The sequence below is a fragment of the Oryx dammah genome, unplaced genomic scaffold (assembly GCF_014754425.2).
Source record: "Oryx dammah isolate SB20612 unplaced genomic scaffold, SCBI_Odam_1.1 HiC_scaffold_26, whole genome shotgun sequence".
NCBI classification, from domain to species: domain Eukaryota; kingdom Metazoa; phylum Chordata; class Mammalia; order Artiodactyla; family Bovidae; genus Oryx; species Oryx dammah.
In genome coordinates, this window is record NW_024070210.1 from 18,223,435 (window position 1) to 18,245,648 (window position 22,214).

The 22,214-nt window shown below is 51.1% G+C and overlaps 2 protein-coding genes across 15 annotated transcripts in view; one reads left to right on the forward strand and one right to left on the reverse strand.

Annotated features, from left to right (window-relative positions):
• NUMB (NUMB endocytic adaptor protein) overlaps nt 1-11,976 on the forward strand; it is a 165,165-nt gene extending 153,189 nt beyond the window's left edge. For 7 of the 14 annotated variants that reach the window (XM_040226122.1, XM_040226128.1, XM_040226126.1 and 4 more), the window contains 5 exons: nt 1,962-2,166; nt 4,100-4,393; nt 5,957-6,106; nt 8,949-9,095; nt 9,894-11,976. In XM_040226122.1, coding sequence (XP_040082056.1) covers nt 1,962-2,166; nt 4,100-4,393; nt 5,957-6,106; nt 8,949-9,095; nt 9,894-10,609 — 1,512 coding nt within the window. In that variant the 3' untranslated portion in view covers nt 10,610-11,976. The remainder of the gene's footprint in view (nt 1-1,961; nt 2,167-4,099; nt 4,394-5,956; nt 6,107-8,948; nt 9,096-9,893) is intronic. The other 7 variants (XM_040226127.1, XM_040226130.1, XM_040226131.1 and 4 more) reach the window with 3 other exon arrangements.
• Nucleotides 11,184-22,214, reverse strand: part of PAPLN (papilin, proteoglycan like sulfated glycoprotein) — a 34,181-nt gene continuing 23,150 nt past the window's right edge. Inside the window, exons 17-26 of the mRNA XM_040226138.1 lie at nt 22,016-22,154; nt 20,613-21,075; nt 19,498-19,635; nt 19,228-19,352; nt 18,825-18,960; nt 18,107-18,244; nt 17,313-17,440; nt 17,097-17,205; nt 16,176-16,342; nt 11,184-13,764 (exon numbers count right to left, since the gene is read on the reverse strand). Of these exons, the coding sequence (XP_040082072.1) occupies nt 13,580-13,764; nt 16,176-16,342; nt 17,097-17,205; nt 17,313-17,440; nt 18,107-18,244; nt 18,825-18,960; nt 19,228-19,352; nt 19,498-19,635; nt 20,613-21,075; nt 22,016-22,154 (1,728 nt within the window). The 3' untranslated portion in view covers nt 11,184-13,579. The remainder of the gene's footprint in view (nt 13,765-16,175; nt 16,343-17,096; nt 17,206-17,312; nt 17,441-18,106; nt 18,245-18,824; nt 18,961-19,227; nt 19,353-19,497; nt 19,636-20,612; nt 21,076-22,015; nt 22,155-22,214) is intronic.

Here is a 22,214-nt window from a genome sequence, read left to right on the forward strand (position 1 = left end):
GGAAGGGAAGTCGTGGTCATATTCTAATATTGACCAAAAGCTTTTTAAAAAGCAGTTGTAAAAACAAGTATTAGAAACTCAGGCTCTGAATCAGATATAGGTTCCAGTCCTGTTTCTGGTTCTTACTAGCCATGGGATTTGAGCAGGTTATTTAACATTTTCTTAAGTCTTGGCATCCGCTTCTATAAGATGGAGATAACAGCTGTGAAGACTTAATTAGGTAACAAGTGTAAGCACTCTTAGCATAGGACCTGGCTCGTGCTAACTGCTCCAAAATGGTGGCTGATACTGTTAAAGTTGCTCCTCCTTGATTTGACACAAGTGCTTCGAAAATGGGTTGAAGTAACTAAACTACACTTTCTTCCTTTGTCTCTCAGACCGTAAGTCACAAAGCAGTGTATTTTGCTATCACTACACTTGTAAAATCCAAAGAGTTTTGCTGTATTTTAAAACCATTCTGTTGTCAAATCATAGCCCTCAGGCTGTTTGACTCTTGTATAAAACAGTGGTTCTTCTGTATCAGAATCACCTGGAGAGCTCATTAAATTAGATGGCTGGGCCCCACCCCAGAGTTTTTTACTCAGTGAGTCTGGGATGGAGCTTGAGGGCAAGTCTGTCTTCAGGAACTTCTGCCATAAGGCCTAGCAGAAACAGTAAGCTTCTTTGGCCTATAGCTCTGTCCTTGTACTAGAGCTGTGCTCAAATGCAGATGGGTTCTAAAATTCTTTCTGCTCTCTCTCCTATTTCATGCTTCCATGCCTACCCATTTATCATCCTACTAAGTAGTTACATGGAAACTCATGTGGATTCACAAAGAATGAGTCTGTCAGTCTATAAATGAGACTTTACAGTTTACCATCATGTGAAATCCTAGGGCCAAAAGTGTCTCAGATGTTTACCTCTCCTTATGGTATCTGATATTGGCATATAAAATGCAGTGAAATTACTTACTCAGAGCCATATGTAGGAGCAGCTGCCTCACATGGTATGATCTTGGAAATTCCACAGAAGGCCCCCTGTTCTCAGATTCTCCTCAGTGTTACAAGATGCCAGCAGTTATTGTATCACCTGTAACCCTTTTCTTTCACAATTAGAGATAGTGTTTAAAATACAGATAACCCTGATTAAAAAAAAAAAAAAAGAATCCATTGAATTTATTAAATTTACTCTAGATAATCCAGTGCATCTTTAAAACAATATTTAGTTTATACAAACCTTCCTCTCCTCCCACACACCAAAAATTCAGGTTTATCTGTTTAATTCCTTTACAAGTTGAAAGTGTGGCTGAAAACATGGTTTTATTTTTGCCTGTGTGTGGTTGGGAAATAGAGTTGGGGTTTGAGAGAGTTGAAAAAAAATAGGGGCGATATAGGAGAGAACCTGTAAGCACTGAGGGCCCAAACAGGGCAGGAGAGGAGCATTCAGAAAGGGAGACTGAGAAGGCTCAGCTTTCCTGTGCCTGATTCCTTCTCATTGCTGGAGATGTATTTCTCTGAAGTTTTAAGTCTGTGCCTTTTGTTCCTAATTTGCCCTGTCTTTCCAGTTGTTGCTTAGAAATGCGTGGTAAATATTCCTATTATTCCCCTACACGGCAAGTAGAGGTTTGGGTGTCAAGACTTAGGGCCTGGAACTTTGACCAGTGTCTTCTCAGCTGATGGCCAGAGCCAACACAAGGGACAGAGGGACCTGACTATGACTAATAAGAAAATGTCAGTGGCTGCTGACAGGGCCCAGGTTACCGATAGCCGCTTTACCCGGTGCCTGCTGCAGTAGAGGGTCATCGCTTTACGTAAGGTATTATTCATTTAGATTAATTTGGCATATTAATACACTAAAATCTAATAAGCTGGAGTTCCTAACATTTTGCCTGTGTGAAAACAGACTTGTTTGTGGTCCAGCTAATGTGTAGTTGTTGACACCGTAACTCTGAAAACGTTTTTTAAACCTTCTGTTATGTACAGGGTGAAAGACTGAGCCATGCTGTAGGCTGTGCCTTTGCAGCCTGTTTAGAACGTAAGCAGAAGCGGGAGAAGGAATGTGGAGTGACCGCTACTTTCGACGCCAGTCGGACCACTTTCACGAGAGAAGGATCATTCCGTGTCACCACAGCCACTGAGCAAGCGGAAAGAGAGGAGATTATGAAACAAATCCAAGATGCCAAGAAAGGTACAATTTGTCCTACTACAATGTGTGTTTATTTAAAACAGCTTTTCCCAACCGGTTAATATTTGGAAGCTGTCAGGGGCATAGAGAACTCTTAGCAATATATGAAGACCTTAAGAACAAAGCTGAAAATGTAAACAGAGTGGCTTGTTTAGTGGCTTCAAAGTATTTACTCTATCCATTAATTTTAACTCCCTGGGGAAGCTGAGAGTGCAGTTGAAGAAGTTGCAAAGACATTTAAAAGCAAAATTGGGAAAACCTGTATCCTGGAACAGTTTTTTTTTTTTTTTTTTTAAATTCTGATGCATCTGATCTCTATGAAAACCAAATGCTATCAAGGACCTACATCCTGAAGGAAGTCCAAGTCCCAGGTTTAGGCTGCAAAGGACCTGCAGATGGTGATGCCAGATGGAAATGCAGGCAGAGACATCTCAGTGATGCTCTATTAGATTATGACTGTTCGGTGCTTTCATGAAAAAAGGCCACAGATTTTTGAGAAGCTGGCCCCTCACTATTTTTTCCATAGCCCCATTAATTTTAGTGTGTGGTTTTGCAGAATGTGAGTTTTTTTAAGGTACACTTGGCAGCATAGCAAAAATGCCTGTACAGACATTCAAGTTACTCAGGAGGCTGTTGTCTGAAGTTGAGTCCAGTGTATTTTAGAACTGAGTGCTAGGGCTTAGGGAAAAAATGCCTTGCATTCTTGTGTATAACTTGGGCTGAAACCCAAAACAAGGAGTATTTTTAAATTAAAAAGTTTGGTTTAAATATACATTAATATAATTTTGCTAATTTTTTACTATATTAATTCTAAACCTGCCATTTTAGGTAACATCAGCTTCCCAGGTAGCACTAGTGGTAAAGAACCCACCTCCCAGTGCAGGAGCTTTAAGAGACACGGGTTCAATCCCTGGATCAGGAAGATCCCCTGGAGGAGGGCATGGCAACCCACTCCAGTATTCTTGCCTAGAGAATCCCATGGACAGAGAAGCTTGGCGGGCTACAGTCCATGGGGTCACAAAGAATTGGACACAACTGAAGCGACTTAGCATGCATTCATTTATCTAATACCCAAACAGCTTTTAATTTTTAAGCCAAAAAAAAGAATATATGTTTTTATTTGAAATTAAAGTAATGATTATGATTTTTTCATTTCTTATCGACATTTCTGCCAGGATACCAAAGAACAAAAAAAACACGGTGCTATTTTAACTAGACAAATGAATGTGTATAGGCTGTTAATGTGCCTCAGTGATTTGCAGACCGGAAGCATATTCTTTGATACCACCAAATAATACTTTTTGCTACATACAGCAGCTGCCCAAATGCTTGAGTCCTAGCATCTACAGAGGATTGTGGGGAGTTGGGGGGAAGTAGAGACTGACCACAATGAGAGTGTGATACAGCAGGTATTCACATGGAAACAGTCTTGTATTTGTTTACTCCAATTTAAAATTTGACTTCTGTATGCTTTTCTTCAAGAGAGCCTGTTGTCCATGCCTGCTTTATGACTTAACATCTAATCAAACTTAAGTTTGTTTAGACCCTTCTGACTCTGCCACTGCTAAAGTCCTCTGTCCCACCCCCTACTGGCCAGAAAGCAAACGAACATTGAAAACAGTGCACCATTGTTCCTTAAAAGACCTCACATTAAGAGTTCATAGGTACTGGGGGTTTTTGTTTTGTTTAGTTTTGTTCAGTGTTTTAATTACTACATGGGAATAGTAGATATACCGTGTGACATGTAGTAGATTATTAAACCCTTTATTTATCTGAAAAACAGGAGATCTGAGCCCTGCTTCTAACCTGTCTTTTGAGATACATAGGGAAGTGGATGGGTAAAATGACCCAGGAGGTTTTTGGGGTTCCTCAGTGCTGTGAGCTCAAATTATTTGAAGACATTGACCTAAGGTCCTCATTCTCCTGTTTTCTTGAGCTGATACAGATAAGACAGCTGATGGTTCGTCAGTGGCCCCTGGCAACATTGCCACCTCCCCATCCTCTCCCACCTCTCCCACTCTGGATGCCACTGCCTCTCTGGAGATGAACAATCCTCACGCCATCCCACGCCGGCATGCACCAATTGAACAACTTGCTCGCCAAGGCTCTTTCCGAGGATTTCCTGCTCTTAGCCAGAAGATGTCACCCTTTAAACGCCAGCTGTCCCTGCGCATCAATGAGTTGCCTTCCACTATGCAGAGGAAGACTGATTTCCCCATAAAACACACAGGTAACACGGCATCCCCAACTCCCCGGGGCTCAGGCACTGAGGCGTCACGTCACCTCCAGTGGAGTCCCTGATCCCATCAAACTATCGACCCCTCTTCTGAGGCTGTTTGGTGGCTGGGCATATCTTGTATCATTTCCCATTGGCAGAAAATGGAGGTTCACAGAGAGAGATGGGAGTTGTTCATTTCTTTTCAGCAATAGGTTAACAGAGCCATGATGGGAATTCCTAGTCCAAGTTACACGGTTTGTGATTTGTCCTGATGAAAGTGTACCTGCTTTCAGACATCAAGGGTCTCAAGTTTCCCTTCTTCTTCTGCCATTTGGGACCCAGCAGGGAGTTAATTTAAAAGGCTTTGGAAACACATCCAGTTAAATAGCACCACTGTCAGATGTACCAGAAGAAATGGATAAGTTCTCTTTGTCCTTGTGGCTGGTTGGCTCTATAGGGAGGAAACTCTAAACGGGTCTCCTGTATAAATCTAAGATCTGTTGTTCATCACAGACAGTGGGATTGCTCACACATATTCATTACCTTTCAGAGCTGTCACACAGGCCTTTGTGTGGCCTTTGTACAGCTGAGCCAACCCCAGTAGCTCTATCCTCATCATAAGATCCGGAGCTTAAGTGTCAGATCCGGTCAGTGCTTTTATTGGGCCCTATTTTTTGCTCTCAGACATGTTGAGCCAGTGCTATAACAGAATCTGAGGAAGCCGTGTCTCAATAGGGCACTCTCACTGCTGGTGGCACAAAAGCACAGAGATTTAGGTTCTTTGATGGATAAAACTCGGCCTAAAGAACAGTTTAACTAGATCATTACTGAGGGTCTTGCCCCCCTCTCAACTCCTATAAAAACCAAAAGTCCAGATGCTTCAAGTACCTCATTTTCAATCTTCCTCTGGAGCAGGTGGGAAATAAAACCATTATTCTCTTTTCACAGTTGAGCAGACAGAGCTTCAACACATATAATTAGCTTCTTCCGTGACACAGAAGTATTCCAGAGTCAGTATTAAGAACAAAGCCTCTAGAGACCTGGACCTCAGTTCACTTTTTCATGTTAACACTTCGGAGAAAAATGACAGTGATGACACTGTCATAGTTTATGACAGAGAAAAGGACTGAGTGCCCGCTGGTGCCCCTGACTTTAACCCATTTTTCTCAAAAGAGTCACTGGGGGCCTCTAAAACTTAACTCACATCACCGGCTTGGGACCTGGTTGAAGACAAACAGGGTGCATGTGTCTTCTAGAAAAATCTCACTGGCACAAAAAGAGAACAGCATGTTTTCAACAGTGTCACACAGGAGAGGAAATACAGAAATCTGGGGATTTGCAAGGGAGGAAGGTAGGTCTTAGTACAGGAATTGTTAGCATTCTGTACCTTCTCATGTAAAAAGCTAGTGAATAGTGGTAAGTTTTCTGAAGTTGCTTTTATAGCCCCACCTGACGGTTGAGTCTTTTTCTTCCACAAATAACAGAGGCAGTGTAAAATGCCACCTCACGTGACACTGTTCTGTTCCAGACTTGTTCCGTTTTCCTGTCTGGAACCATCTTCTGTCTGTCTTGCAGTGCCAGAGGTAGACGGCGAAGCAGAGAGCATCAGCTCGCTGTGCTCACAGATCACCAATGCCTTCAGCACACCCTCTGAGGATCCCTTCTCATCCGCCCCAATGACCAAACCAGTGACAGTGGTGGCTCCACAGTCTCCTGCCTTTCAAGGTTGGTGCTCACTTAGCCTGCGATTCTCTTTGAAACTAATACTTTTATGACACTGATCACTAGTGTAAGTTGGCATCCTGAGCTTCCCAAGATCTGATCAGACCCCCTGCATTTCCCTGTTTGATACTGTCTCAGGCTCGTTACGTTTCCCTGTGCGACAGTGTCTTTGTTCCCTTCCTGTTGCCTGAGATTGTCTGCGTTTTGCATGTGCCTGCCCTCCTTTCACTCCATCCTGTCAGGAGCATCAGTAGTCCCAACCCACTGCTTTGCTACTTAACTGTTAAGAGACAAAGCACCCAACCAGTTCTCCAGAAACAGCAGTCGTCAGAGTTGGTTCTAGCTTCACAGTAAAGAAAGCTGGGGTGATTTTGCCCCCTTGGGGAAAAATTTAGCATCCATTGTCTGGATATGTTTCGGGTTTTGTGGTGTGGCAGAGGGTGGTTACTACTGACATCCCAGTGGAGGCCAGGGAGGCCCATAAACATCCTTCCATGTACACAGTAGCCACCTCACAACAGAGAACAATCAGGCCCAAAATATCTATGGTGCCCAGACTGGACTCACCTAGTCTTTGCCCTTTCATAAGAGTCCCATAAAGAAAAAGGCACTTCTCTTGGCTCTTCACTTCATTTCATCTTCTATAACAAGTATCCTTGTTATAGAAGTATCCTAGTCTTTGTGGCATTGAAGAATTAGTAAAAGTTGTTTTCAGAGATACTGAATTAACTCAATTGACTCAAATTTACTGAATTGACTCAAAAATCACTGCAGATGGTGATTGCAGCCATGAAATTAAAAGACCCTTACTCCTTGGAAGGAAAGTTACAACCAACCTAGACAGCATATTGAAAAGCTGAGATATTACTTTGCCAACAAAGGTCCGTCTAGTCAAGGCTATGGTTTTTCCAGTGGTCATGTATGGATGTGAGTTGGACTGTGAAGAAAGCTGAGCACCGAAGAATTGATGCTTTTGAACTGTGGTGTTGGAGAAGATTCTTGAGAGTCCCTTGGACTGCAAGGAGATCCAACCAGTCCATCCTAAAGGAAATCAGTCCTGGGTGTTCATTGGAGGGACTGATGTTGAAGCTGAAACTCCAGTACTTTGGCCACCTCATGCAAAGAGTTGACTCATTGGAAAAGATTCTGATGCTGGGAGGGACTGGTGGCAGGAGGAAAAGGGGACGACAGAGGATGAGATGGCTGGATGGCATCACTGACTCGATGGACGTGAGTCTGAGTGAACTCTGGGAGTTGGTGATGGACAGGGAGGCCTGGCGTGCTGTGATTCATGGGGTCGCAGAGAGTCGGACACAACTGAGCAACTGAACTGAACTGATTGACTCAAAGGTCAACAAAGAGCCTGTATAACTTAAATTACAGATGTTAGAATTTGAGCTTATATAATTGATCTTTCTTCATTTCTTTTGGGAGAGAGCTCAGAAGAAGTTTTGCTGTGCAGACATTTTTTGCCTGCACCTGTTGAAAAGCTGCAACATGCTTTTCCTCCAGGAGGGAGTCTCTTTAAAAACAAAACAAAACCTTAATATTCATATGCATCAGGTGGCATTTCATCTAACATATTTATACTGCCAACAATAATAGGTACTATTTATTGGGCACTTAGCATCATGTCTGCCACGTACATCACGGTAAGGACTCTTGCATTTTCCTCATCTCATTTAATCCTCACAATAGTCCTTTGAGATGGGCATCACAGATAAGGAAAATTAGGCTCAGAAAGGTTAAGTGAACTGCCCAAATCACACAGCCAGGATGTAAACCCAAGTCTTTCTGAATATAGTTCTTGTTACATTCAGCTGACTTTGTGCCTATTTACAGGGTAGTGGGTATACAAAACTATAAATAGAATATAGTCCTTTTCCTGCCTGTAGAGGACTCACAGTTTTTGGATAAGCTAGTCTTTTAGGCAAGCCCTGGGTCAATAGCACCAATGCCATAAGCATAGTTGCCAAGTCCTAAAGAGAGAATGATTATGGTGTAAGGCAGGAGAAGGTGCCTGCTTGTCTGCTCTATACCAAGTGTAGAGAGCTGGGCAAAGGAGTAGAAACTGATGGGATAGCCATCTGGAGTAAAGGAGCAAGGACTGGATTTTATTAAAGGGAGACAGGAAACAACAGTAAGTGCCTTAAGACATTACAAACATTACTGAAGGGGAAAAAGTCTTTTAAAAAGATGAAATTAATTCTGTAGCAAATTATAAATTAAGCAAATGAAAACACGTACCAAGTTTGATTTCTCAACTGTAATATGGGGTTTTTGAGAGAATTTATTGAGATGATCGGAGAAGGCAATGGCAACCCACTCCAGTACTCTTGCCTGGAAAATCCCATGGATGAAGGCGCTTGAGATGATGCACGCTAAAGCACTATTAGAGTAGAGCCTACCACAGAGTAAGGAGGACTGTGTCAGCCACTACTGGCATAATCTGATCTTTTGAAATAGTGATAGATGACACTTTATGATTATGCCAAAGGCTAAGCTATGTCTAGAATAGATTTTTGCTGCTAGTAATACAAAGCAGTTCTTTTTAACTTAATTTGAAATTGTTTTTCGAGTCTTCATTACCTCTTTCCCCATAAACATGTTTTTCTAAAAGAGTCATTTACCTTTTATCAGTATACCCATTTTAATTACAGCCACTGATTCTGTCTTTGCCTAAAGGTTTGTGTATTCATTGCAGATGGCATGGTTATCCCACACCAACTTTTCTGTCTTATCTTTCCACCAGTATTGCATATTGGCCTGACTGACCCAGCTCCAAGGGGTCACCTGTACACCCTGCATGAATTAACTCCATCAATGTTGTCTGCTCCCATTGTAGCTAATGGCACTGACTCAGCCTTCCATGTGCTTGCTGCTAAGCCAGCCCCTACTGCTCTAGCACCCGTAGCAATGCCTGTGCGTGAAACCAACCCTTGGGCCTATGCCCCTGATGCTGCTAACAAGGGACTTGCAGCCACACATCCGGGTAAGGTGACCACAGATGGTGGTGAGGATTCTGGGATCAGATAAGTGACCTCGGTTTGAAAATCAGCCATTTACCTTATTGGGAACCAGGAAGGAGTCCTTTTAGGAAAAGTGGGATCCCTTTTGGAAATAAACTACTATTAAAGAAGGATGGTGTCAGCGAGGAGCTCTTAGAGGTGAGGTTGGTAATTCTTAGGACCCTAGAGCCACCCACAGAGCTTTCATAAGACACAGATTCCTGGGCCCTCCCTCGCAAGAGCCTGGGTCTGGGTCTGGATCAGTGGACATGCCTGTAGGAAGAGACAACTCTGCCTCCTACAACAGCAGGCCTACAAAAAAGGCTACAAAAAGGCAGTTCACCAGGAAGACATGTGTCTGGAAGGTGGGCAGCAAGTCCCTGGTTATTCTCATTCTGTAGGAGCAGAAAGTGAATCACCTCAGCTCTTTAGAGTATGTGCAAGCTGGTTTCTGGACCATAGATGAGCCACACCAGTGGGGGCAGGGTTCTGATGCCAGCCAGCAGCTTCAGTTTTGTGCAGTTGAGCCATCTCTGGCAGCTTCCAGACACGGCTGAGGTAAACCACAGACACATGGCTGAGGTCTCCTGGGTTCTCCCTGTCCTCCCACGAAACCTCCTCAGCTGGTAATAGAGACTTTCCTCCCACCTACCAAAACCACAGACCATCCCCCTGGGGGGCTTGTTCCACGTTAGGATTATTCAAATAACAGAGATTATCAGGTGAAGAAAAAAGCCCCTGAAGATCCTGATTCTTCCCTCTCTTCCTCTTGTTGCTTCCAGGGACCGAGTGGGGCCAGTCTTCCGGTGCTGTCTCTCCAGGTCTCTTCCAGGCTGGTCACAGACGCACTCCCTCCGAGGCCGACCGCTGGTTGGAGGAGGTGTCCAAGAGCGTCCGGGCTCAGCAGCCCCAGGCCTCTGCTGCCCCTCTGCAGCCGGTCCTCCAGCCGCCCCCACCCACTGCCGTCGCCCAGCCAGTGCCACCTTTCCAAGGAAATACATTCCTCACCTCTCAGCCCGTGCCAGTGGGCGTGGTCCCACCCCTGCAGCCAGCCTTTGTCGCTGCCCAGTCCTATCCTGTGGCTAACGGGATGACCTATCCAGCCCCTAACGTGCCCGTGGTGGGCATCACTCCCTCCCAGATGGTCGCCAACGTGTTTGGCACCGCAGGCCACCCACAGGCTGCCCAGCCCCATCAGTCTCCCAGCCTGGTCAAGCAGCAGACATTCCCACAGTATGAGACAAGCAGTGCTGCTGCCAGTCCCTTCTTTAAGCCTCCTGCTCAGCACCTCAACGGTTCTGCAGCTCTCAATGGCGTAGACGACAGCAGGTTGGCCTCGGGAGACAAGCAGACTGAGGCTCCTGCAGGCACCTGCACGGTGGATCCCTTCGAGGCCCAGTGGGCGGCCTTGGAAAGCAAGTCCAAGCAGCGTACTAACCCCTCCCCCACCAACCCCTTCTCCAGTGATTTACAGAAGACTTTTGAAATTGAACTTTAAGCAGTCCTTACGGCTTATGTATTTTGTCTGTACTTAGGCCCGGGTAGGGGGTGGAGGTCAGAGGAGCAAAGGGGACTTTGCATTCCCAACCAGTAAGCTTTTCACTAATCCCAAAGGTCCCCAAGGGCATGTCCAGGCATAGCATGTGGATGGGGGTGATTGAAAAAAGTGGAGACACCTATTCCTAGGGAAGAGCTGTTTTGCAGTTAGACTAAGAAAGTCAAGGAGCTTGTCATCCTCTGTCCTGCCTCCCTCAGCCCCTTACCAGTCTCTGGCAGCAGAGAGGCAGAAGTATCTGAACAGGAATCTGTATTCAAAGCACATTTACTGGAATATAAAACACAACGGGAAGCCAAATGATCTCCCTTCGTTTTTCAGGCCTTTCACCTACCTGCTCTCTCAGCACTAGCCTTCTTAAAGATCGAGAACAGGGTGGCCTGTGCTGGGACAGGGGACGAGAGGCAGGCTGTGCTGCTGGAATTCCCAGCAGGGCCCAGCAGGAGCTGCCCAGCAGAGCTGTGTTTTAGGGGTAAAGTTGAGCTTCCATTTTGAGTAAGAATAAATATTATAAATATATATCAAAAAGCCAAAATCTTTATTTTTATGCATTTAGAATATTTTAAATAGTTCTCACTATTAAAAGTTGTATGAGTTGTAAGTAATCTTGCCAAAGGTAAAAAGGTTAGCTGTAAGAAATTGTACATAAGATTGGTTTATCATTGATGCCTATGAAGTAAAAAAAGAGGAAGGGCTGGAAGAGGCAGGTGGGATCCCTAGCTCACTTGGTATCATTTACTGTAAGTAGCACACTGCAACAACAATCATGCTTATGACCAGTATGGTCAGCTAGGTAGTAGTTTTAAATAAAGAGCAAGCAGTATTGTCCTGGTTTTACACCTGTAATGTCATTATTTTAATGGGTTCAATCTAAATAGAGAATGTCTTGTCTTTTCTATACTGCTGCAGTTTCCTTATGTTAATCCTTTAACACGAAGGTAACAATGATGTAATCATATCCATGAGATGGGAACGCAGGTTACCGTGTTGGTTTGTCATGTAGGTCTTGGTGGGTTTTGTTTTGTCCTTTTAAGTTTTGTTCCCACGAGTTTTGTGGGGATGGAGGTCCTAGTCTTGTTAGCACTGCGTGTGTGTGCGTGTGTGCGTGCGTGCATCCATCCCTCTGTGGTGAGCCGAACATCCTATTGCCAGTTGTAACCACTTGATCTCTGGTAACAACGTTAAGATCCCATCTCATTTTTACTTTCGAACGTTGGCCTTACAATCAAATGTAAGTTATATATATATATATATTTGTACTGATGAGAATTTATAATCTGCTTTAACAAAAATAAATGTTCGTGGTAGAAGCTTTTGCCATGAAGAGCTGTTCTTTGCCCTTTGCTCTATTAGCGAATGACTTCCAGATCCTTGTGGGCTTGTCCTCTGCATTCTGCTGCTGCCGCAGATCTCTAGTGTGATGGCTAGAAAATCTTTCACTGGGGCTAGTATACTCTTAAAGTGCCTACCTGTATTCATACTCGAGCCTCCGGTCGTTCCTGAGCACATCTCTGATGTCAGGTTCTTGCTGCTCTGAGTATAGGCTTGAACCTGGCGGTTGTGTAGACACACAACCTCCACCCCAACCCAGACCTAGTCATCAGAATTTGCATTTTAACAAGACTCACATTCTGAGAAGTTGGGCTGCATCAGTGACTCTGAACCGTGGATATGTATGAGAGTCATCTGGGAGCTTTTAAAAATCCTCATATCCAGCCCATACTCCAGACCAATTTAAATCTCTGGGGAGTAGACCCCCAGCCTCAGTTCTTGAAAAAGCTCCCAGTGTGAGAACCACTGGTCTAGACTGAGTTTTACTCTCACCAAACCCCACCACACCACTCTGACTAGTTCCAGGAGCCAGCTGAGGTCTGGAGTATGCCACCAATCTGACAAATAGTGATTTAACTAGAGAACAGTGGAGTCCAAGAAAGTAGCCCTTACCTTCCAATTTCTATAGCCAAACCAGCCATGGTACATAGAAGGGGATGCACCTCAATGGTTTTTAAAACTGGAAAGAAAAAAAGACCTCTGTCCCCTCCCATGTTTCTGTTGCTGAATGAGAGGTAGACCAAGAAGTATCACTCACCCATGAAGCAATTCAGCTAGAGTGTTGGTAATAGAAATCACCTGTCCCAGTAATGCTGGTTTTTCCTGTGTCCCAGAAAGACCTCTGTTACTAGGCCCAGCCCATCCTCTGGGGGATTGGGAGAAGGTTAAAGTGGAAAGGAACGCGGAAGCTCCTTGAAACGAGGCCTCTTCTCTTCATCAAGGCCTTAAGAGGCTGAAAGAGGAAGAATGACCTCTCCTAACTGAAACCACTTCCTTCTTCCCTTTCTTAACGTCGCCCTCCGTTCCACTGGTCCCTCTATCCTGTTGGTACTGTGCCTGGTTTTTAGTTTTCATTATCTCCCACTTTGCTGAGGGCTTTCACCAACTTTGTGCTATTAACCATACGATGGGAGCTAAAGCTGGTCGCTATACTCCCTAGGAAGGGCTAGAGAGACTGGAGCGATGAACCACATCTGGACCCCAGATGGGACCTAGGTCTAGCAAAGAATGTTTCCCTTACACACCAGGAGTTACCTTCCCCAATCAGACAGGACACACCTCCCCACCTAGCCTTCAGCAAAGGGAGAACCCTGGTAGCTGGTTTTAAAAACACAGTGAGCTGATCCTGCATAACAAATCAGAGAGAGAAATTGTCAAGTGAAAGGTGTCCTTATTGCAAACAAGAGGCCGCTTCTTGACAACCCAGCAGGCGCTGGTGGCTGGGTCAGAGCCGCCGACACTGCTGAGACCGCTGCTGCTGGCCCTCCACGGTGGGGGGTGGCTCTGACCAGGCCAGGGTCTGTGGAGGAGAACTCTCTCCTCAGCCAGACAGGGGAGACTGAGAGCCTCCTCCTCCCAGCACTACGAGCTGTGTCCCTGCTGCCAGACGGGCTGCACAGGCGGCTGGACACGGGAGCAGCTGGCGCAGCAGAAGCTGGAGTAGTACTCGTTGCCGCAGAGCCGGGCCTGCAGGACCAGGTCACAGTTGGCCAGCTCCGGCTGGTCGACACAGTCCCTGCTGGGGTCGCGGGGCTGGGCGGCCAGCACTGCGAGACACCAGGGCGGGGGGGGGGAGGGGGAAGGGTGGTGAGAAAGCTACATGTGGCTGGAAACTCACCTGCCATGTCGTTTCCCTAAAGGAGAGCATAGCTGTAACTGCTGGGCTCCCAAAGATGCTGGTCACTGTATCCCGGTAACACCTGTGTGTCCAGCTGAGGGCACACGGTCTTCACTGCCCTGGGCCCCGCTTCGGCGTGCAGTGGGCCTCCTGTTACCCTTTTGTAGCTCTCCCCCACCCCCACCGCTTGCCCCAGTGCACAGCCCATCGCAGACCCCCAGATATTGACTCTCCAGCTGATTAAACATCTCTGGAAGTTAACCCCCTGCTCTGACTACTGAGACCTGAGGAGCCGCATGAATATATGGCTGCAGCCCAGCCCCAAGCACAGTTTCGAGTTGGCAAGAACGGTCTCTCTCTCACTGCTGGTTGCCTCCCACTTAAGCGTTTGTGCCTTCAGTAGCCCCAGCTCAGTCACTTAGCTCCCCAGCTTTCCAGTTGTTCCCACTTTCCCCAGAGACAGCAGAGCCCGTCAGGCCAGTGACGGAGGACAGGCTGTGAGCGGTGGCGCTGATGCGACACTGTGCGCAAAGCGCCGGGCACCTCCCCTCAGAATCTGCTCGGCACATCCATAACATAAATCACCATGGGACTTGGATTCCGCTGCTTTGTCTTTGGACTGAAGTCATTTTGTCTAGTTAACCTCCCTTTTCTTTCTGGGAGGGGCTCTCAGGGCTCAGCTTGGCTTAGGCCTGACAGCAGCTCCCCAAAGTCACCTCACGGGGCTGCAGAAGGCCCCCCTCCATGCCCTCCCCCCAGATACAACTAGTAGACAACACCTGAGCAGCCAATGGCTTTGTGAGAAGGCTTGACTCATCAGTGTAACAAAAGTACGAACTACCTACATTTACATAAAGAACAAGCCATTTATGCTTATTTTTAACAATCGTCACTTTGGTTTTCAACTTAATCTCAGCCGTCGTAGCTCCTGGGCTCATCACAGCCAGAGGTGAGCAGGTGCCGGGCGTGATGGTGCAGGCTGGGCACCATTCTGGCTCTGCCCCTTCCAGCCAGGGTACTTAATGGTTACGTAAGCTCTCCGTGTCTGCTGTCTCATTTGGAGTTAATGATAGCAACTGAAGCACATAGTAACCATGGCTAAAATAACCAGCACGTAACTGGGGCATTCCCATTCCAAAAAGTGTGAGTGACCCCCACTCCCCATGTTTTAACCTTACAGTATTTTCTGTTTCTCACCCTAGACCTTTAGGTAAAAAGCTTGAGAGCACTTTGTTGTACAGCAGAAACTAACACAACATTGCAAAGCAACTACCAATAACGAAAAAAGAGAAAGCAAGCTCGCAAGCTGTCCCCAGAGTGGGACCAGCTCAAGGCCCCTCCCCTTACTAACACTGCAGTTCCAGCAAGCTGCCAAACCAGGAACAGGGCAGTGAGGCAGCCTCAAGCAGTGAAAGGCCACAAGAAGCTTAAATGGGTGACGGCAGATACATACAGCTTAACTAACGGAACCAACACAGTTGAAGGAGAGAGGAAGATAGCTTCTCCTTAAGAGGTGCCCTCCTCCCCCAAAGAAAGTGTCTCAGGTTACCAACACTCATCGAACAGGGCAGAAGAAAGACGGCCGGACTGAGGCCATAAGTGTGCCGTCTCGGAGACAGTCCCATCACACCGTTTCATGTTGGTGACCACGCATCATTAGGAGCCCTACCAAACTTTGCGTCAATTGAGTTTCTGGTTCTAGTTTGGCTTCCCATGCAGACACGCCTCTACCTAATCACAGACATGCCTATGTGGGGGCCCCCTGACAGCGATCTTTCTCACTTAAACCTGCACTCTGGCCTGTCTCAGGTCTTGTAAGTTTGGTAAGTATGTGGACAAGAGATCTATCTGCTGGGCACGATTGAGGTGAAAAGCGGCTCCTACAGGATGGTGCCTTCACCAAGGTACCACCTTCACACACACATGCACTCAGCCTGAGAACCTGGTGATGCCAGGCCCTGCGCTGGCATCCCAGTCCGTGTCTTCATAAACTGGAAGCCCACCGTCAGGCCCGCTCACTAAGCAACATTTCTACCAGACTGCAACCTCTAACCTGGCCAGTTCCGCGCTCAGCTTGACAGACAGGAGGCAGCCAGGCCCGACGCCCTGCGTGGTCCTGGTGAGGTGCTACAGCCGTGACCGTCCAGGCCAACCAGCACAGCTGGGCCCTGGCAGTTCCCTCCCAGGGCTGTTTCGGGCCACGTGACGACTGGTTTGCCCCAAGTCACACAACCAGGAGCTGGCAGAGCCCCTCCGACTGCAGAGCCCGTGCCCTCCGCGTCCGGCCGCACATGGCCAGCTCCCGAAGACAAGCAGCTGCCTGGGGTGGGCCTTCCTTACCTGGCGGGAGCACCTTCACCTCGGTGCTGCGGCTGACGGCCTGGCTTCCACGGTAGGCGCTGCACGTGTAGGAGCCCTCATCCCTGGCCCGCAGGTTGTGGATCAGCAGCGTGCCATCCGGGGACTGGTGCACGCGGTGGCCGTCGGCCCGCACCGGCAGCCCGTTCCTGGAGGAGAGAGGATGCTGGGAGACCCTGCAGGCACTGGGAGGTGCTGAGCTGGTTCTCCCAGGGCCGGGGAGGAGGCCGTCTAAGGCGTCCCCCAGAGCCACCCACTGACCCAGACGCACTCAGGGCAAACCTCCGAGCCTGGGGAACACTGGGCCATTTCCCGCCTGGAGTGTCGGGGGGCTCAGATTACCCCAGCGTCCCCAGTGCCTAGCCTCGTCCTGACATACTGCAAGGAGGAAGGGGGCATCAAACTGTGTGCTGAATGAATAACAGCCCCGCAGACTTGGGGTAAAAGACCACCCAAAGCCCCCAGAGCTGAGTGGAGCCCATTGTTTCTCAGCCCAGCAGAGCATCCACCACCCAGGAGACATCTGGCAACACGTGGAGACTTTCTGTGGCCATGACATGGGAGGGAGTGCTACAGGCACCCCGAGGCTGGACGCAGCTAATCATCCCCCAACGCACCCTGACAACTAAAACTGTCAGCCCAAGACGTCGACAGTACTGAGCCTGAGAAGCTCTGGTGTGTAGCCCGACCAGCAGAGAAGAGAGCGGTCCTGGCAGGGCTTCCCCATAAAGAGAGGAGGGCGCTGTAGCCCCTTCCCCTGGCACCAGGCCAGGAGGCGGGAGCAGACATGAGGGGGAGGGGTGCAGGTGGCAGCAACGTTCTGCACAAAGGTGGACCCCCCACCCCCGGTTTGGGCTGTAGAGCTCAGGTGTGAGGGCCTGAGGGCCAGGAACAGAGCCTCACCTGGACCATCGGATGTTCACACTTTCTCCTGGCACCACACACAGCAGCCTGGCTGTGTCCCCTTCCGGCACCGCCATCGTGGAGGGCAGCCCTGTGATGGTCAGCTCCCCTGGGCCCGAGGAGGGGGGCACTGTCAGCCACGGCACACCCATGGTGCCCCTTCTGACCCCAGAGGCCACTGGCCACACGCACCCGCCCACTCAGGCTGTGCCTCACCCAGCACTCGGAGCTGGACCCAGCGCTGGTCCCGGTCGTGCCCGTTGAACGCGACACACGTGTAGAAGCCTCCATCCTCCACAGCCACGCGGCTGATGACCAGGGAGCCGTCGGACTGCAGCTGGTGTCTGGGGGGGCCAAGCACAGTCAGGTGGCTCCATCCCAAGGCTGCCGGTGGGTGGGAGGGGGGTCAGGGTCTCCCGTCCCCTGGTGAGAGGCTGAGTGGGCCCTGCCGGTCAGCGGGGTCTGACCACCCTCCAGCTGCTGGCACTCTCCTTTACTTAATGATGCCTGACTTTAAAACCTGGCAACAAGCAGATCATTGCAAGTTTTCGGATACAAAATAATTCTGGTTTGGGTTTCGAGGTTTTTTTTCTACACTCGTTTATTAGGCTCAGTCCTGGTTCAGTCACTTAGGAGCTGGGTGGTGGTAAGCTTCTGCGCGTCACATGCGGATAAAACAGCACCCTTTAGCTCTTCTGCACATCACGTGAAAGAGATTAAGCCTCAGCACGGGCCCCATACATGTTAGCTCTTACAATTACAGCCAGAAGGGTATCTGCCTCCGCTTCCTCCCAACAGGCTGTCACCTGTTGGCTGGCTTCTTACGATTGTCCACTAGCCACACTCTGGAAAGGTCCAGAGATCCCAGCGTGGTCTGCCCAAGGAGCCCTCCGCCTAGCAACCCCGTCTCTAGAGAGGCCCTGGGGTCCCGCTCAGGTCTGACCAGGGGACGGCATCCGCCCAGACGGGGCGGGACCGGAGGCAGGACAGAGGAGGGGAGCTGAACAAACCTGGGGGAGGAGAGAGGCTGCCCATCTCTCTGCCACTCGATAGTCGGGGGTGGGAAGCCCTCAGCACGACAGGTCAGCCGGACCCGCTGGCCCGGCTGGGCGTCCAGCACCCCGGGCTGGCTCCGGTCCAGACGCACCCTGCAGAGCAAGCATCACTCAGCTGGGAGGGGGCTCCTCGCCGCTGCCTCACCCTGACCACCATCCTGCCTGGGGACAGGACCCCTACCCGGCCTCATGGGCCCCTTCTCTCCACAACCCTGACAAGATTCCGCTCTCCAGCCTCAGCCCTTTGTTCTGGTTGGGAGACATCGACAAATATCTGGGACCCAGGCTCAAAGCCAGCTCTGGCTTTCTCACCTCCGCCACCAGAATTTCTGCGTCCTGCCCACCCTGCACCAGGTCCCTGACATGGGCCCCTCCAGCCCTCTCCACCCGCTCTGTAAACTCCCTTCTTCAAGGCTGGCTCAGCCCTCTATCTCCTGAGGCTGGGGCCAGGATGGGCTCTGCTCCCCAGTGCTCACGGTGGCGGGCAGGACTCCCCATCCCCGCTTCAGAGGCTGGGCTCCGGGAGCCACGTTCACCCTCCCCTCCCAGAGCCCCGAGCAGGCGGCCGGTAAGCCCGGTCACAGCACACGCCGGCCTGGGAACTGTCCACTTGCCCTCCCCGACCCCGGCCTGCAGTGGGCAGGTGGCCGGCAGACAGTGCTGAGCACTGCACCTGGTCAGGGGCCACGGGTGTGAGGCGGCGGCGGGGCCCTCGCGGCTGGGGTCTCCAGGGCTGTGATCCTGGGCTGGGTCCCTGGTCTCAGGGAAGTGCCTTGGTTCAGCCTCAGAAGGCACGGCCATGTCACCCCCTATTGTGAAGCCAGAAGCAAGGGGTGAGCTGTGGGGAGAAGCGGATGGAAGGAACGGTGCCCATGAGGCTGGTGGGGGACCGACAAGAAGCAAGGGCCACACAAGGCAAGATGTCCACCCCGGGCGACCTGCAGTGCCGGGGCCCAGCCGCCAGGATGCCGCGGCCCGCTTCCCGCCCTAGTCCTCCAGGGTGGGGGCGCCCCGGCTAGTACCCCCACCCTGGGGCCCAGAAGAACCGAAGGGAGGTGGTTGGGTGGGGACGAGACCTGTGATGCGGAGCTGGACCTGCTGAGAGTGATGGTCTGGCCCAGGGCCACCACAGCTGTAGGTGCCCGCATCCTCCGCCCTCAGGGGTCTGATGACCAGGGAGCCGTCGGACTGCAGCTGGTGCCTGAGGATGGGGAGGGGGCTTGAGCGCTGTGTCCTGAGGCAACAGCAAGCCTGGCTCCCACCAGAGGGGCCTGCCCCATGCTCTCTCACCCTCCCATCCCTGGGAATCGGAGGGGCTGGGTGGGGAGCAGGCTGGCTGTACCCACCTGTCAGAGGAGATGGGCCGCCCATCTTTCTGCCACCTGGAGTGGGGGTCCAGGGAGCCATTCTCCGGGCAGAAGAGCCGCACCAACTGCCCCAGGGCCGCCTGCACTACGGAGGGCTCCGAGCCTGCCAGAGTGATCCTGGGAAGGTGGGAGAGAGAGTCACATGAGGGCCAGCAGCGGGCACTATCCCTCCATCAGTGCGTCCCCACAGGAAGCCTGGTGCCCCGTCATGGGTACCAGAGGTACCCCCATGGTACCCATGGAACTACCAGAGGTACTTCTCATGGAAGCCACGCTCCAGAAGTCTGTGGAGTCAAGAATACCCCCTCCCCACCCCACCCCCCAAATACTCACAGGCATTGTACCCTCAACTTGTTCCCACAAGAGCACAGAACATGGACCTCCCTGGTGGCCCCGTGGCTAAGAAGCGCCTCCCAGTGCAGGAGACACAGGCTCAATCCCTGAGCTGAGAAACCCACATGCCAAAGGGGAACTAAGTCCATGAGCCACAGCTACTGAAGCCCGCACACCCAGAACCAGAGAGGAGACCCTGCTCGCTGCAGGGAGAGAAAACCCCGCACAAAAAGACCCAGCACAGCCCAAAATAATGAGCACAGAACAGGCATAGGGCCCAGGATGGAGAGCCTGGGAGAGGAGCAGCTGGGCAACCTCACACACGCCTGATCCAACAGGAATTCAAAGTTCTGTTTCTAATCTTCCCAGCTTTCATTAATATGACCCAAAGAGTGACAACAAACAGGATCCACACTAAACCTATGAGATCATATCACCATTTTACAGGTCGAGAAACTGAGGCTTCAGGAAGCTGGATGACTTGCCAAAGGTCATGAAGCTCTTAAGCTTCAACTAGACAGGCCCTGGACCATACCAGCAAGATCTGCTGGAGAATTCAGGCACCACCATCCACCCGACCCTGGGCAAGCCTCATGACTCCAAAGCCTGAGGTTTCCCACCTGTGGAATGATGGTAGCAAAGCCCTCCAGGTGAGAGGTGGAGGGAGGCCCAGCTGATCTCAGGGTTCTAGCCCTAAAAGGCTCAGCCCCTGGCCTGCCTGGGTCCCTATCCCCATCCCACCTGGGGAGGGGGGGCCTCACCTGTAGGAGGAGCCAAGGGAAGGAGGCGCTGGTCTTCCTGCATCTCCACTCAGTCCAGGGGGACTGGGTCCAGTCTCCTGGCCCCAGGGCCCCTCTCCAAAGGCCTGTCTGTGGTCCATCACCCCCGGCCCAGGCTCTTGGTCTTGCCAGCGGAGGCCACCGGAAGGCAAGGGTCCTCTCTGGACCACGGGCCCTGGCCCATGCCGGCTGGCCTCCTGCTGGCCCCCAGGACCACTGCCGCCACCATCTCCGTGGGTGCTCTGGCCAGAGGCCCCGGCCCCGGGCTGGGGTCCCCGGCAGGCACTCACACACTCCTCTTCTGAGGCGAAGTTGTTGGCGTTGCCGTGGCAGCCACCGTACCAGAAGCGGTTACACTGGCCCACAGAGGGGACGAAGTACCAGCGGGCGGCCCAGTCAGTGCAGGAGCCGTGGGCACTGGGCAGCAGGCACCGCACGGGGTACGCTGAGGGGGGCAGGAAGCACACAGGTCACCACGGCCCAGAACTCAGGAGCGAGGCCCTCCCCAGCTTCAGCTTCGGCGCACATCCGCACTACTACCGGGGCCCTTGACGGGCTCTGGGGACAGACTCTGCTCACCGCCCTGGGACCCCAGCAGAACCAGCCTGCTCCGCACCCCCCGAGCTGGAGCCCTGCAGAGGATCAGGGCTGTGCCCTCCCTGGACGGGCTCCCTCATGCTCCTCCCCACCCGACCCAGGCTGCCCAGCGCACACAGAGCAGCCCCAGGGCCAACCCTTGACGTGCTTCACGCAGAAGGAATACCCAGCCCTGAGCCCCCACAGGCTGCCAAGATGCCCAGGGAGGGGCCCCACCCTTGTTCCTAGGGCCCCTTAGCAGCTCAGAACCTTCTCCAGCCCCCAGCCTGGCCATCCTTCTCCACACTCAGATGTGACCCTCCAGGCCCCTCACTTAAAGCCCCCCCATCCAGGTGCCCAGCTCCCTGAAGACTCTGCCCCCTGGCTTCCAGCGTCCCCGGGACGGTCCTTGGCAGCTCCATGTGGGCACCGTGCTCCCACATCACGGTCCTTCCTCCAGGATGCATCCCAGGCAGGGTGGGCACCCCATCCATCCCAGCCCTGGCCTCTGCCTCTGGAGGGGGCTGAGCCCCAAGGGGCAGCACAGGTCTTCCTTCTCTATGGACTCCCCACTGACCATGCTCCCAGCTCCCACAGGCAGCCAGACGGCCACGAGTGCAAACTCAGGGGTGAGGATGACCTGTCTGGCAGGATAATCCAGCACTGTTCCCCAGCCCAGCACCTGGCAGGTGCCAGGAAGTATTGGTGGAAGAAATGAGTGATAAGCCAGCCAGGAGGAAGGCAGGGTGGTGAGCAGAGTGGGACGAGAGGCTTTCCACTAGTAAGGACGCGGAGGATCGGCCACGCACCAGAGCTGGGCTGGCCCACACAGCCTTCCCCCAGGGGGCCCACGGCGGAGGCCACGTGGTCATAGCAGCAGCCAAACTGGGAGCCCCGGCACTCGCTGGGCTCATTCTGCTGGGCCTGGGGCCGGTGGGCACTGGGGACCTGGGGAGAGAGCCCAGGATTGGGGAGTTAGATGGAGGTCTAGCTATTGGTAGGAGGACT